Raw genomic sequence first — 16,889 nt, 5'->3', positions numbered from 1 at the left:
CACTGCTGTCTGAAACCATTCCCACATGTTATGAAGGTTAAAGAAGCCAAAAGACTGTGGCTTACCATGGCTGCCTGCAAGCCGAATTCTGCTGCCCGGCCCCGCGTGACTGATCTCTCACACCAAACCGGCATACCCTCAATAAGAGGCAAAATGTGACCTTGTAATGAAAGCACATGTGCTCTGTAATGTTAACAGCAAGGTTTACCATGAAAGTGTGTACCCATTGTTCTATAAAATATCTTTTTAACAACGACTGTCCCTTTTTTTTTGTCTCCACCAGCTGCATATGTTTCTCCTTCCCAGAGGCTAGCAAAGATTAGAAGAAGATAAAAACGCACTCGTGATGAAATGTTCTCTGACCTCATGCTGTCTTCCCACACTGACAGAGCACGGCAAAATACGTGGAGGCAGACAATCTCAGAGTGCAGGAAAGCACAATATGACCAAGAGGAGAGGTAGCGGGCTGAAGATTGTAGGTGGCGTCAGCTTGCTGAAAGAAGGCAGGAGTCAATGCTCAGGCTGCTGGAGGATCAAACTGATATGCTCCAGCGTATGGTTGAGCTGCAGGAAAGACAGCAGGAGCACAGACCGCTGCTACAGCCCCTCTGTAACCAACCGCCCTCCTCCCCAAGTTCCATAGCCTCCTCACCCAGACGCTCCACCCCAGAGGATTGCCCAAGCAACAGAAGGCTGGCATTCAATAAGTTTTAAAGTGCTGTGTGGCCTTGTCCTTCCCTCCTCCACCACCCCTCCCGGGCTATCTTGGTAGTTATCCCCCTATTTGTGTGATGAATAAATAAAGACTGCATGAATGTGAAGCAACAATGACTTTATTGCCTCTGCAAGCGGTGATCGAAGGGGAGACGGGAGGGTGCTTAGCTTACAGGAAAGTAGAGTGAACCCGGGGGGGGGCGGTGTTCCATCAAGGAGAAACAAACAGAACTTTCACACCGTAGCCTGGCCATTCCTGAAACGGGCTTTCAAAGCTTCTCTGATGCGCACCGCACCCTCCTGTGCTCTTCTAACCGCCCTGGTGTCTGGCTGTGTGTAATCAGCGGCCAGGCGATTTGCCTCAACGTCCCACCCAGCCATAAACGTCTCCCCCTTACTCTCACAGAGATTGTGGAGAGCACTGCAAGCAATAATAACAGTGGGAATATTGGTTTCGCTGAGGTCTAACCAAGTCAGTAAACTGCGCCAGTGCGCTTTTAAACGTCCAAATGCACATTCTACCACCATTCTGCACTTGCTCAGCCTATAGTTGAACAGCTCCTGACTACTGTCCAGGGTGCCTGTGTATGGCTTCATGAGCCATGGCATTAAGGGGTAGGCTGGGTCCCCAAGGATAACTATAGGCATTTCAACATCCCCAACGGTTATTTTCTTGTCTGGAAAGTACGTCCCTTGCTGCATCTGTTCATACAGACCAGAGTTCCTGAAGATGCGAGCATCATGTACCTTTCCCGGCCATCCCATGTTGATGTTGGTGAAACGTCCCTTGTGATCCACCAGTGCTTGCAGCACCATTGAAAAGTACCCATTTTGGTTCATGTACTCGCTGCCTTGCTGCTCTGGTGCCAAGATAGGGATATGGGTTCTGTCTATTGCCCCACCACAGTTAGGGAATCCCATTGCAGCAAAGCCATCCACTATGACCTGCACATTTCCCAGAGTCACTACCCTTGATAGCAGCAGCTCAGTGATAGTGTTGGCTACTTGCATCGCAGCAGCCCCCACAGTAGATTTGCCCACTCCAAATTGATTCCCAACTGACCGGTAGCTGTCTGTTGTTGCAAGCTTCCACAGGGCTATCGCCACTCGCTTGTGAACTGTGAGGGCTGCTCTCATCTTAGTATTTTTGCGCTTCAGGGCAGGGGAAAGCAAGTCACAAAGTTCCATGAAAACGCCCTTACGCATGCGAAAGTTTCGCAGCCACTGGGAATCGTCCCAGACCTGCAACACTATGTGCTCCCACCACTCTGTGCTTGTTTCCCGGGCCCAGAATCGGCGTTCCATGCCATGAACCTGCCCAACTGACACCATGATGTGCATACTGCAGGGGCCCGTACTTTGTGAGACGTCTATGTCCATGTCTTCATCACTCTCGTCACCGCGCTGCAGTCGCCTCCTCCTTGCCTGGTTTCACTTTTCTTGCAGGTTATGGTTCTGCATATCCTGCTGGATAATGCGTGCGGTGTTTATAGTGCTCATAATTGCCACGGTGATCTCAGCAGGCTCCATGTTCCCAGTGCTATGGCATCTGCGCTGAAAAAAGGCTTGAAACGATTGTCTGCTGTTGCTCTGACGGAGGGAGGGGTGACTGACAACATGGCTTACAAGGTTGGCTTACAGGGAATTAAAATGAACAAAGTGGGTGGCTTTGCATCAAGGAGAAACACAATGGCCGCCTCAAAGATAGAACTCAAAACCCTGGGTTTAGCAGACCGTTCATTTCACAGAGGGAGGGAGGGAGGAATTTTTTTACAAATTTTTTTCTCTGGAGGTCCGTTATAGGGCAAGGAATAACAGGCTGGTTGGTGGGGGGGAAAGGTGGAGGAGGGTTGTATGGGGACAGGGTAAGCTTCACGCATGTAATAAATAGTTTGTTATTAAGAAAAAATGGGCTCTCGTCTACTTCCAAGCTCTCTGCATATCTTCTGAAGATTTTACACGCATGTTTATGTTCATGTCTCATATATATATACAGCTTGCTCAAACCTGCATATAGTGAAGTCAGCTTTCATACAGGATGACTTGAAGCATAAGCATAACTTTGCTATAACCAGAGCCAGACTTTAGAAATTGTGGCTTCAATTATATTCCTGTAGGGCCTCCACTTCCCTCTCCACTTAAGAACATAAGAACGGCCATATTGGGTCAGACCAAAGGTCCATCTAGCCCAGTATCCTATCTTCCGACAGTGGCCAATGCTATTTGCCCCACAGGGAATGAACAGAACAGGTAATCATTGATTGATCCATCCCCTGACACCCATTCCCAGCTTCTGGCAAACAGAGGCTAGGGACACCATCCCTGTCCATCTTGGCTAATAGCCATTGATAGACCTATCCTCCATGAACTTATCAGTTCTTTTTTGAACCCTGTTATAGTCTTGGCCTTCACAACATCCTCTGGCAAGGAGTTCCACAAGTTGACTGTGCATTGTGTGAAAAAATACTTCCTTTTGTTTGTTTTAAACCTGCTGCCTATTAATTTCATTTCACTTCTTGTAGCTAAAGAGAATTCCATAGGTACCTTATAGATTCTAAGGCCATCTAGTCTGATTTCTTATACAGCGGCCATAGAACTTCCCCACAATAATTCATAGAGCAGATCTTTTAGAAAAGCATCCAATCTTGATTTTAAAATGATCAGTGCTGGTAAATTGTTCCAATGATTACTTTAACCATTAAAAGTGTACACCTTAAAACCAGTCTGAATTTGCCTAGCTTCAAGTCCCAGCCATTCGATCTTTATATACCCTTCTCTGTTACACTGAAGAGCCCATTATTAGATATTTGTTCCCCATGTAGGTACTTATAGACTAGAGGTGGGCAAACTGTGGCCCACGGGCCACATTTGGCCCGCGGGACCCTCCTGCCTGGCCTTTGAGCTCCCGGCTGGGGATGCTAGCCCCCAGCCCCTCCCATGCTGTCCCCCCTCCTGCGCAGCCTCAGCTCACTGTGCCACCAGCGTTCTGGGTGGTGAGGCTGCAAGCTCCTGCCAGGCAGCGCGTCTGCGAGAGACTGCACGGCGGCGTGGCTGGCTCCAGCCAGGCGGCGCGTCTGCCAGTCCTGGTGCTCTGAGCGGCATGGTAAGGGGGCAGGGAGAGGTGGAGGTTGGATAAGGGACAGGGGGGTCTGGGGGGCAGTCAGGGGACAGGGGGCGGTTGGATGGGGCAGAGGTTCTGGTGGTGGGGGCGGTCAGGGGATGGGGAATGGGGGGGGGTTGGATAGGCGTGGGAGTCCCGGGTGGGGCTGTCAGGGGGCGGGGGTGTCGATAGGGGTCGGGGCAGTCAGGGGCCAAGGAGCAGGGGGGGTTGGATGGGGGTGGGGTCCCGGGGGGGGCTGTTGGGGTGGGAAGTGGGAGGGGGTGGATAGGGGGCAGGAGTCAGGCTATTTGGGGAGGCACAGCCTTCCCTACATGGCCTTCCATACAGTTTTGGAACCTCGATGTGGCCCTCAGGCCAAAAAGTTTGCCCACCTCTGTTATAGACCATAATCAAGTCACTCCTTAACCTTCTTTTTGTTAAGCTAAATAGATATTTGAGTCTATCACTTCCAGGCATGTTTTCTAATATTTTAACCATTTTCTCATCGTTCTTCTCTGAACCCTCTCCAATTCATTAATATCCTTCCTGAACTGTGGACAGCAGAACAGGACACAGTATTCCAACAGTGGTTGTACCAGTGCCAAATACAGAGGTAAAATAACATCTCTGTTGCTACTCAAGATTCCTGTTTATGCATCCCAGGATTGCATTAACTCTTTTGGCCACAGCGTTGCACTAGGAGCTCATGTTCAGCTGATTATCCACCTCAAGTCCCAAATTATTTTCAGAGTCACTGGTTCCCAGGATAGAGTCCCCGTCCTGTAAATTTGGCCCACATTCTTTGTTTCCAGGTGTATACATTTACATTTAGCCATATTAAAATGCTTATTGTTTGCCTGCGCTCAGTTTACCAAGTTTCAGAGTAACAGCCGTGTTAGTCTGTATTCGCAAAAAGAAAAGGAGTACTTGTGGCACCTTAGAGACTAACCAATTTATTTGAGCATGAGCTTTCGTGAGCTACAGCTCACTTCATCGGATGCATACCGTGGAAACTGCAGCAGACTTTATATATACACAGAGAATATATAGTGTATATATACAGCAGGAGAGTGAATTTGTGTGGGGAGGTAGAGGGTGAGAAAACCTGGATTTGTGCTGGAAATGGCCCACCTGATGATCACTTTAGATAAGCTATTACCAGCAGGACAGTGGGGTGGGAGGAGGTATTGTTTCATATTCTTTGTGTATATATAAAGTCTGCTGCAGTTTCCACGGTATGCATCCGATGAAGTGAGCTGTAGCTCACGAAAGCTCATGCTCAAATAAATTGGTTAGTCTCTAAGGTGCCACAAGTACTCCTTTTCAGTTTACCAAGTAATCCAGATCACTCTGTATCAATGACCTGTCCTCTTCATTATTTACCACTTTCCCAATTTTCGTGTCATCTCCAAACTTTATCAGTGATGATTTTATGTTTTCTTCCAGGTCAGTGATAAAAATGTTAAATAGTATAAGGCCTAGAACTGATCCACCTGGAATCCCTTTTTGAAACAGCCTTGCTCAATGATGATTCCCTGTTCAGTTACATTTTGAGACCTATCAGTTGGACAGTTTTAAATCCATTTTATACGTGACATGTTAATTTTATATCATTCTAATTTTTTATCAAAATGCCATGCAGCCCCAAGTCAAATGCCTTACAGAAGTCTAAGTATATTATATCAACTCTATTACGTTTTCCACCAAACTTGTGATCTCATAAAAAAAGATATCAAGTTAGTTTGACAGGATCTATTTTCCATAAACCTAGGTTGATTTGCGTTAATTATGTTATCCTCCTGTAGTTCATTATTAATCAAGTCCTGTCGCCACTCCATTATCTTGCCTGGGATCAATGTCAGGCTGATAGGCCTATAATTATCCAGATCATCCCGTTTACCCTTTTAAAAAATTGGCACAACATTAGCTCTCTTCCAGTGTTCTGGAACTTCCCCAGTGCTCCAAGACTTATTGAAAATCATCATTGATGGTCGAGTGAGCACCTAAGTCAGCTCTTTTAAAACTCTTGGATGCAAGTTATCCGGACCTGCTGATTTAAAAATTAATTTTTTAAAAAAAATATAACTTTAAAAGCTTCTGTTTAACATCTTCCAGAGATACTAGTGGAATGAAAAGAGTGTTATCATCACCACATGATGAGACTGCATCATCTGTTTTCCCCCAAATATAGAACAGAAATATTTATTGAAAATCTCTGGCATTTCTGCATTATTATTAATAAATCTATCATTTCCATGTAGTAATGGACCAGTACCATTGTCTAGGTTATTTTTGTTCTTAATATATTTAATAAACTCTTTATTGTCCTTAACTCTGCTGGTCATATATTTCTCCTTGTGTCCCTTGGTTTCTCTCATCAATCTTTTGTGATTCTTAAAGTCTGATATATAGTCATTACTATCAGCTTCCCCTTTCTTCTGCTTCGTTTTTATATATAAGTTTTTACAAGTGCCTTCACTTCCCTTCGAAATCAGTTCAGTTTTTTAGACAGCACAGCCTTCTTTCTCAATTGCAGCTTTTTGGGCACCTAGTAAGGTGTTCTTCAATGATTCTCACTTATCATTTACATATTTGTGATTAAATTCTTCCTCCCAGCTGATTTGGCCTGGATTTTATTCTGATTGCACACTATAAATTAGATCAAGTCATGATCACTTATACATAAGCTATCCTTAACATTTACTTCTGTGATTAGTTCCTCTATCTATTAGGACAAGGACAGAGGATGTGGAAAAAGCTAATGTACTCAGTGCTTTTTTTGCTCTGTCTTCACGAACAAGGTCAGCTCCCAGACTATTGCACTGGGCAGCACAGCATGGGGAGGAGGTGACCAGCCCTCTGTGGAGAAAGAAGTGGTTTGGGACTATTTAGAAAAACTGGATGAGCACAAGTCCATGGGGCCGGATGCGCTGCATCCGAGTGCTAAAGGAGTTGGCGGATGCGATTGCAGACCCATTGGCCATTATCTTTGAAAACTCATGGCCATCAGGAGAGGTCCTGGAAGACTGGAAAAAGGCTAATGTAGTGCCCATCTTTAAAAGAGGGAAGAAGGAGGATCCTGGGAACTACAGGCCAGTCAGCCTCACCTCAGTCCCTGGAAAAATCATGGAGCAGGTCCTCAAGGAATCCATTTTGATGCACTTAGAGGAGAGGAAAGCGATCAAGAACAGTCAGCATGGATTCACCAAGGGCAAGTCATGCCTGACTAATCTAATTGCCTTCTATGACGAGATAACTGGCTCTGTGGATGAGGGGAAAGCAGTGGACGTGTTGTTCCTTGACTTTAGCAAAGCTTTCGACACAGTCTCCCACAGTATTCTTGCCAGCAAGTGAAAGAAGTATGGGCTGGATGAATGGACTATAAGGTGGATAGAAAGCTGGCTAGATTGTTGGGCTCAACAGGTAGTGATCAATGGCTTCATGTCTACTTGGCAGCCGGTATCAAGTGGAGTGCCCCAAGGGTCGGTCCTCGGGCTGTTTTTTTTCAATATCTTCATAAATGATCTGGAGGATGGTGTGGATTGCACCCTCAGCAAGTCTGCAGATGACACTAAACTGGGAGGAGAGGTAGATACACTGGAGGGTAGGGATAGGATACAGAGGGCCCTAGACAAATTAGAGGATTGGGCCAAAAGAAATCTGATGAGGTTCAACAAGGACAAGTGCAGAGTCCTGCACTTAGGACGGAAGAATCCCATGCACCGCTACAGACTAGGGACCAAATGGCTAGGCAGCAGTTCTGCAGAAAAGGACCTAAGGGTTATAGTGGACGAGAAGCTGGACATGAGTCAACAGTGTGCCCTTGTTGCCAAGAAGGCCAATGGCATTTTGGGATGTATAAATAGGAACATTGCCAGCAGGTCAAGGAACGTGATCGTTCCCCTCTATTTGACACTGGTGAGGCTTCATCTGGAGTACTGTGTCCTCTTTTGGGCCCCACCTTACAAGAAGGATGTGGAAAAATTGGAAAGAGTCCAGCGGAGGGCAACAAAAATGATTAGGGAACTGGAACACATGACTTATGAGGAGAGGCTGAGGGAACTGGGGATGTTTAGTCTACGGAAGAGAAGAATGAGGGGGGATTTGATAGCTGCTTTCAACTACCTGAAAGGGGGTTCCAAAGAGGATGGATCTAGACTGTTCTCAGTGGTAGCAGATGACAAAAAAAGGAGTAATGGTCTCAAGTTGCAGTGGGGGAGGTTTAGGTTGGATATTAGGAAAAACTTTTTCACTAGGAGGGTGGTGAAACACTGGAATGCGTTACCTAGGGAGGTGGTGGAATCTCCTTCCTTAGTTATTTTTAAGGTCAGGCTTGACAAAGCCCTGGCTGGGATGATTTAGTTGGGGATTGGTCCTGCTTTGAGCAGGGGCTTGGACTAGATGACTTCCTGAGGTCCCTTCGAACCCTGATAGTCTATGATTCTACGATTCTTAGGTCTAATACAGAATTTCCCATGTCGGTTGCAATACTTTTTGAGTTAGGAAATTGTCATCTACTATGTTTAGAAACTGGGTGCCTGGCAAGCCTAGGCGGGCTTGGGCCCAGCTGCGTGGGGAGAAGGGCCCAGCTGGGGCGCTGATGAGATGGCTGATTGGGGCCCAGAGGTGGGGACCAGGCACCGCACTGCGGGGTGGACAGGGGGCTGGCGGGCTGGCAGCTGTGGGGGGACAAGGGGCCCAGCTGAAGAGTGGAAGGGGGGCTGGGCTGGGGCCCACCTGTGGGGATTGTGGGGGCTGACTGGGTCCCAGCTATGGGGGAAAAGGGGCCCGGGGCAGGGGGAAAAGGGGGCGGGGCGGGGCTGAGTTGTAGGGGGAGGCCGGGCCCTGCTGTGTGGGGACCCCAGTTCGGGAGCAGCCCAAGGGTGAGTTTCTCTGGGTTTCCACAGGCCCCCCGCGAGAGGAAGAAGCGGCCCCAGCGCCCTCCTCCGCGGGGCTTTGGCGAATCTCTCCGAACAGCCGAGCGCTCACGGAGCGATCCGAGCCCCTCTCGGCCGCGGGCCGAACGTTCCCTTCGAGGATCTCCGGAACGGCCCGAGCGCGACGCCCGAATGCCCCAGGCAAGCTTTCCAGAAAGGCCCGGACGGTCCCTCGCCGAGGATGTCCGGAGTGACCCGAAGTTCCCCGAGGGCGGCGGAGCCGAGGATCTCCGGAAGCAGCCGAAGTGTTCCGAAAGTCCTGAGGCCGAGCGGCTCCGGAAAAGTCCGAAGCTTTCCGAACGCGGCGGGGTCGAGCGGCTCCGGAGCGGTCCGAAGGCGCCCGAGCGTCCGTCCTGCCGGACTGCTGGAGGCGGCCGCAGCGCCATGTTTGATGCTCCGCTCCTTCAGTGAGGAAAATCCGCCGGAATCGCCCGAGAGCCGCCACCGCGAAGGGCGCCGCTTCCCCCGGGGCGGGGGACCGAGACTCCCTGCCGCCGGCGGCCCATGAGCAGCGCGGCTTGAGCGGCCCCCGCCGGCCCCTCTCCCCGCCCCGGCCCTCCCGGAGGCGCGTTGTCACGGAGACCGGCCGGTGGTGCCGGGCCGCCCCCGCGCTGTGCCCCGGCCCGCTCCCCGCTCCTCCGGCCCGGCTCCTCCCTGCCCCGCTGCCCGCACACAGCGGGTGGTGGCTGCGCTTTGCCATGAGTTTACCGCAGAAAGCGGCTCTGAAGCCCGGCTCGGCGGCGGCGGGGACCGGCCCCGGGAGCGGGGCGGCGGCGGCAGCGGGGCCGCCTCCCCCCGCGGCTCCTCCTCACCCGGCCGCGGCAGCGGTGGCGCCGCCGCCTCCTCACCCCAACATCAGGGCCTTACAGACCCAGCCGCCCCAACAGTATCCTTTACACCGGCCAGGCCCCTCCCGGTCTGAGCCCCCTCACAGGGAGGGATGGGTGGCGGGAGCTGAGCCCCCACTGGGAGGAGGGTGTGCAGGGGCCGCGCCCCCCAATATAGCTAGGTACCGGGGGCTGGAGTCCCCACTCACAGGGAACGGGAACTGCAATCCCTAATCTGTATAATTGGGGCTTGCTTCAGGGTTGGGGGTGCACCCCCGAAGTATATAAGGAAGGAGGACTGAACCCCTTTTTCGTGGAGAGAAGGGGGGCTGAGGGGGCTTTGTATATACGTATGGAATGGGGGTTTTACCCTTGCTTGTGGAGGTGGGGTTGCATGCACTTATTTTTATGGGAGGGATGGGAGCTTTTATCCCCTACTGTTGCAGTGGTGGTGAGGGGGCTATATTTTTTCATATATAGAGAACTGGGGATTACGCCTACTGATAGTGGTATTGTGAGAAGGGGTCATAGCCCCCTGTACTTTAAATAACGAATGCAGTGTGAGCTATACCTATCTATGCATGGAGAGAGCTAATGGGACTTCATCCCCTTCTTTGGGGAGGTACAGGATGACTACAACCTTTGCCCTCAAAGTAGAAGTAGTGCAAATAATAAATGTCAGTTGTGCTGTGACATATATCGGGTCATGTTGAGGTAAGTGGGTGGTTTTTTTTGTTTTGTTTTTTAAATTAAGTTGAAGAGAGAGCCCAGCTCCCTGGCTAATCTGAATTGTGGATTTTTTAAATTTATTAAATTATTTGTAGTGGATTATTATTTATAGTGGAAGTGAATCTAATGTGGAAATGTCACACTAGGCACCTTTCTCCCTAAAGCAGCTTGTGGTGGGAGGAGGAAATTTTCAATAAGAAACCCACCAAAAATGTTAGTGATTTAAGGAAAGGTCAGTGTTTCTTTCAGTGAATGTTTTAAAGGTCTTTAATTCTCTGCAACTGGACCTGAAGTCTGGAGGTAAATACTGCAGAGATCAGCAGGAAAGTACTGTGTCTGTGTATATGAGCTGTAGCTCACGAAAGCTTATGCTCAAATAAATTGGTTAGTCTCTAAGGTGCCACAAGTACTCCTTTTCTTTTTGCGAATACAGACTAACACGGCTGTTACTCTGAAACCTGTGTATATATACACATGTTTTACATTTCTAGTGTTTGCAAAAAGAAAAGGAGTACTAGTGGCACCTTAGAGACTAACCAATTTATTTGAGCATAAGCTTTCCTGAGCTACAGCTCACTTCATCGGAGGCATTCAGTGGAAAATACAGTGGGGAGATTTATATACACACAGAACAAGAAAAAATGGGTGGTGTTATACACACTGTAAGGAGAGTGATCACTTAAGATGAGCTATTACCAGCAGGAGAGCGGTGGGGGCAGGGGAAGAAAACCTTTTGTAGTGATGATCAAGGTGGGCCATTTCCAGCAGTTAACAGGAACATCTGAGGAGCAGTGGGGGGGAAATAAACATGGGGAAATAGTTTTACTTTGTGTAATGACACATCCATTCACAGTCTCTGAAAAGTTATTGATTTTTCAGTGACTTTTGGGAGCGTATTAAGAGAGCTCCCCATTGAAAATCAGTGGAAGTGAAATGATGTTTATCAATATGTTAAGCTAACAATATGTTTCATGCTCTAAGATGACTGTATTGGTGGTTGTCAGCTGGAAGTGTTAGTTTTGCTTTGTGTTAGTGCTAATCCGTATTTTTTAAATAAGGAAATGCAGAATATTTTTATAAAGAGGTCGAGCTGTCTAATGTGTACACAAAGAACATATTTCTTATACAGCATATAATGTGTTTACTACTCTTACTTTCATTTTGAGGTGAGAAATGGCCTTTCATAATCTGTTAGGCCCGCTCTTTTCTTGAACTTCTAGAGTCGTTCTTGCTGCTAACCCCCCTTTTTTTTTTTTAAATCAGGAGACTGTTGATACAGATCTGTTTGGGTCAAAGTTAAGTCTTTAGAGACTTAAGAGTGGTAACCGAAGGGCAAACTCGACATTTGTCCTAGTATTTTTGGCTAGCTTGTAATATACTGAAATTTTTAAAAGTACTTACTGAATAGTGAGGATGTCTTAAATGTTTTTTTTCCTAAGTAAGCATGTCAGTGATGTGTAAAACTATTGCTGGGGGAACTTGCTTAGTTTTAAGTGATGTGCTAGCTGGCTGGCTTTTACATCTTAAGTCAGTGCTCAGCTGAAGGTCTATCCAGCAAGGTGCTGCATTGTCTGAACAGGGTTGTTGTTGTTTTTGTTTTTTTTTAAACTTTCCACTTGTTATACAATACTTTTGTGTCTTGGCAGTTAAATGGTTTCTGCTTGCCTGAATGCATGAGGGTGCTAGAGTTTCAAAAGCATTTTCTTTTAAAGTAATCATTAAAAGCGTCTTGGAGGGATTTCCAACTTCAATGAATGCTAGTTTAGTTTGGCTTGCAAGATTGGCATATACTTTTGAGGTTAAAACTGGAAAATGCCATCATGTTTGGTAAGTTCTGTGGTGCTATTTGACCAAAGGCATTTTGTGAGTGTGTTAGAGGAAGGAGAGTGAATTAATCCTAGACGGGAGTCTAAAGGGCTCACAGCAAGAGTGGTTGATTCTGTCAAAAAGGAGCCAGTAGTGGTGCTGCATCATGTCACCTCACATGAAAGTGACTAGGCTCTAAGAACAAGAGACCTAAAAGAAAGAAGCATACGGTAAATAAGGTGAGTTTAACATGTGTAAATCTAGAGGAGGACCAATGATCTGATCGGATTTTATTATTTATTTTAGTGACTTGATTCTGTTATGAAGACTTTTATTTAATTAATAAAATGCCTCAACCTTTAAAGCTATATAAACTATGTTTGTAATATATACACATGCTCCATTCTCTCTTCCATTTTTCCTTAAATATATTTAGATGTCCCAGATATTTTTCTCTGAAATCTGGAAATGTATGTAAATAGTAAGTGAAAGCTATTACCTAGTATAAATTGTAATGTGATTGTGAATATTTTTGGAGAGTATTTTTTGGAGGGCAGTTCCTTAGAAACTTACTGAAATCCATTTTTATTTTTAGTTCTGTTTATTTTTTTTAATGTTTTTATGACATCAAGAGATCATTACCTTACAGCAGATAATTTACAGCAGCAAGTGTCCTTCTGGCAGCATGGGGTGAGCTGCATATGGCAAGGTCCTTGTTTGCTTCCCAACACAGTAAAGTATCAGGGGGTAGCTGTGTTAGTCTGTATCCACAAAAACAACAAGGAGTCTGGTGGCACCTTAAAGACTAACAGATTTATTTGGGCATAAGGTTTTGTGGGGGATTTATTTGTTGATGCAAATGGTCAGTGTGCTATACACTGATAGTTGTGTGAAGATCTGAATCAATTTTGCAAAGCTGAAATTGAGCTTATAAGGTTAGTTCTGTGTCCTTGTGCCTTCAGAAATATATATGCATCTCTAACATTTCTTATACTCTGTTAATTTAATTAATAATAGTTATCTGTACACTTTGCTGTAAGAATAGACAGGACTGTTTAGGAGGAGAGCTGGTGTCCATCCACTCCATGTATGTTTGCAGAAAAGAATGAAAAGTGAGACATGATCTGAAGGATTGGTGGGGTGAGGAGGAGAGGGGAATTTTTTAAAAAGGAAAGTGAAACTTAATAGTGATAGGTGTAAAGAACAGAAATGTTTCTAATGAGGTTCCATTCTATTGTCCAGCATATTGAACAGGAAGTTATTTTCGTGTCTGCTGCAAAACAAAGATGAGCTCGGAAAAACAATCTTAACGTGTAATGATTTAAAGGGTTAATTGGTGTCCTATAAAGAAGATCAACTGAAATAATTTTGTAGCTACAGTAGTAGCATGTGTCTTAAGTCAAACCTGTATTTTCAAATGAAAACTTTCAAATAGAACATTCATCAGTCAAACAAAGCATCTAAGTGAAATTAACTCTGAAATGTGGGAAAACCCGCTAATATTTTGGAAGTTGTGTGTGTGTGTGTATCACTGCAGAGTGACATAATACCGAATAAGAACAGGAGTACTTGTGGCACCTTAGACTAACAAATTTATTTGAGCATAAGCTTTCGTGGGGTACAGCCCACCTCATCGGATGCATGCAGTGGAAAATACAGTAGGACGATTTTATATACACAGAGAACATGAAACAATGGGTGTTACCATGCACTCTATAACGAAAGTGGTCGGTTAAGGTGAGCTATTACCAGCAGGAGAGAAAAGAAACCTTTTGTAGTGATAATCAAGATGGGCCATTTCCAGCAGTTGACAAGAACGTGTGAGGAACAGTAGGGGGGAAAAATAAACATGGGGAAATAGTTTTACTTTGTGTAATGACACATCCACTCCCCGTCTTTATTCAAGCCTAATTTAATGGTGTCCAGTTTGCAAATTAATTCCAATTCTGCAGTCTCTCGTTGGAGTCTGTTTTTGAAGTTTTTTTGTTGTAACATTGCGACTTTTAGGTCTGTAATCGAGTGACCAGAGAGATTGAAGTGTTCTCCGACTGGTTTTTGAATGTTATAATTCTTTTCTTTTACATAGAGACTCTCTGGTTTGGCCAATGTACATGGCAGAGGGGCTTTGCTGGCACATGATGGCATATATCACATTGGTAGATGTGCAGGTGAACGAGCCTCTGACAGTGTGGCTGATGTGATTAGGCCCTATGGTGGTGTCCCCTGAATAGATATGTGGACACAGTTGGCAACAGGCTTTGTTGCAAGGATAGGTTCCCGGGTTAGTGGTTCTGTTGTGTGGTATGTGGTTGCTGGTGAGTATTTGCTTCAGGTTGGGGGGCTGTCTGTAAGCAAGGCCTGGCCTGTCTCCCAAGATCTGTGAGAGTGATGCGTTATCCTTCAGGATAGGTTGTAGATCCTTGATGATGAGCTGGAGAGGTTTTAGTTGGGGGCTGAAGGTGATGGCTAGTGGCGTTCTGTTATTTTCTTTATTGGGCCTGTCCTGTAGTAGGTGACTTCTGGATATTCTTCTGGCTCTGTCAGTCTCTTTCTTCACTTCAGCAAGTGGGTATTGTAGTTGTAAGAATGCTTGATAGAGATCTTGTAGGTGTTTGTCTCTTTCTGAGGGGTTGGAGCAAATGCGGTTGTATTGTAGAGCTTGGCTGTAGACGATGGATCGTGTGGTGTGGTCTGGATGAAAGCTGGAGGCATGTGGGTAAGTATAGCGGTCAGTAGGTTTCCGGTATAGGGTGGTGTTTATGTGACCATCGTTTATTAGCATTGTAGTGTCCAGGAATTGGATCTCTTGTGTGGACTGGTCCAGGCTGAGGTTGATGGTGGGATGGAAATTGTTGAAATCGTGATGGAATCCCTCAAGGGCTTCTTTTCCATGGGTCCAGATGATGAAGATGTCATCAATGTAGCGCAAGTAGAGTAGGGGCGTTAGGGGACGAGAGCTAAGGAAGCGTTGTTCTAAGTCAGCCACAAAAATGTTGGCGTATGTGGGCCATGCGGGTACCCATAGCAGTGCCGCTGATTTGAAGGTATGCATTGTCCCCAAATGTGCAATAGTTATGGGTGAGGACAAAGTTCAGCCATCAGGTTTGCCATGACATTATTGAGGATACTGTTCCTGATGGCTCGTAGTCCATCTTTGTGTGGAATGTTGGTGTAGAGGGCTTCCACATCTGTAGTGGCTAGGATGGTGTTTTCAGGAAGATCACCGATGGATTGTAGTTTCCTCAGAAAGTCAATGGTGTCTTGAAGATAGCTAGGAGTGCTGGTAGCGTAGGGCCTGAGGAGGGAGTCTACATAGCCAGACAATCCTGCTGTCAGGGTACCAATGCGTGAGATGATGGGGCGTCCAGGATTTCCAGGTTTATGGATCTTGGGTAGCAGATAGAATACCCCTGGTCGGGGTTCTAGTGGTGTGTCTGTGCAGATTTGTTCCTGTGCTTTTTCAGGGAGTTTCTTGAGCAGATGGTGTAGTTTCTTTTGGTAACCCTCAGTGGGATCAGAGGGTAATGGCTTGTAGAATGTGGTGTTGGAGAGCTGCCTAGCAGGCTCTTGTTCATATTCTGACCTATGATGACAGCACCTCCTTTGTCAGCCTTTTTGATTATGATGTCAGAGTTGTTTCTGAGGCTGTGGATGGCCCTGTGTTCTGCACGGCTAAGGTTATGGGACAAGTGATGCTGCTTTTCCACAGTTTCAGCCCGTGCACGTCAGCGGAAGCGCTCTATGTAGAAGTCCAGTCTGTTGTTTCCCTATGTTTATTTTTCCCCCCTTACTGTTCCTCACATGTTCTTGTCAACTGTTGGAAATGGCCCATCTTGATTATCACTTCAAAAAGTTTCTTTTCTCTCCTGCTGGTAATAGCTCACCTTAACTGATCACTCTCGTTATAGTGTGCATGGTAACACCCATTGTTTCATGTTCTCTATGTATATAAAATCGTCCTACTGTATTTTCCACTACGTGCATCTGATGAAGTGGGCTGTAGCCCATGAAAGCTTATGCTCAAATAAATTTTAGTCTCTAAGGTGCCACAAGCACTCCTGTTCTTTTTGTGGATACAGACTAACACGGCTGCTACTCTGAAACCTGTCATAATACGGAATATAAATGAATTAAATCTGGCTTTCTGACCACCGGCTTTCTTCTGCACTGGCATTAAGCTTTCAAATTACCTATAAGAAATTGGATTTAGCTGAACTCCATTTGTCCATAGTAAGGGTTGGTCTATGCTGAAAAGTTACATTAGCATAGCTGCATCTCTCTGAGGTGTGAAAAATCCACAGCCCTGGGAGAGAACTTAAACCAACCTGACTCCTGGTGTAGACAGTGCTAGGTTCTTCCATTGACCTAGCTGCTGCCTCTCAGAGAGGTGGATTAACAGCCCCTCCCTTCACTGTAGCAAATGCCTATGTTGAAGTGTGACAGCAGCTGCAGTGCTTCAGTATAAACACTCGCTAAAGCAGTGGGCAACGCTTTCCTCTCCCTGTAGTTAGTTCACCTCCCTGAGAGGCGGTAGCTTGGCTGACGGAAGAACCTAGTGCAGTCTACACCAGAGGTTAGGTTGGCAGAGCTACGTCTCTCAGGCGTGTGAATTTTTCACATCGCTGAGAGACGTAGCTGTGCCAATGTAATTATTCAGTGTAGACCAGCCCTAAGATTCCTTACATGAAGGTATGCATCAGACTGCAAGCTCGCCATGGATCTTGTATTTCTGCTTAATAGAACTTCTAATGTGTATTAACTAAAGAGTTTCAGAGT

The 16,889-nt window shown here is 46.3% G+C and overlaps 1 protein-coding gene across 41 annotated transcripts in view; it reads left to right on the top strand.

Annotated features, from left to right (window-relative positions):
• The first annotated feature begins 9,165 nt into the window (after positions 1-9,165).
• The window catches only part of EIF4G3 (eukaryotic translation initiation factor 4 gamma 3), a 457,314-nt gene continuing 449,590 nt past the window's right edge, over positions 9,166-16,889 (top strand). For 15 of the 41 annotated variants that reach the window (XM_048825393.2, XM_048825389.2, XM_048825412.2 and 12 more), the window contains exon 1: positions 9,396-9,637. In XM_048825393.2, coding sequence (XP_048681350.2) covers positions 9,450-9,637 — 188 coding nt within the window. In that variant the 5' untranslated portion in view covers positions 9,396-9,449. Of the gene's footprint in view, positions 9,638-16,889 lie in introns of all 41 variants that reach the window. The other 26 variants (XM_048825377.2, XM_048825372.2, XM_075121032.1 and 23 more) reach the window with 8 other exon arrangements.

This window comes from Caretta caretta, chromosome 18 (genome assembly GCF_965140235.1).
Source record: "Caretta caretta isolate rCarCar2 chromosome 18, rCarCar1.hap1, whole genome shotgun sequence".
NCBI lineage: Eukaryota > Metazoa > Chordata > Testudines > Cheloniidae > Caretta > Caretta caretta.
Note: the sequence above shows the minus strand (reverse complement) of the source record. Positions and strands in the feature narration are given on the sequence as shown.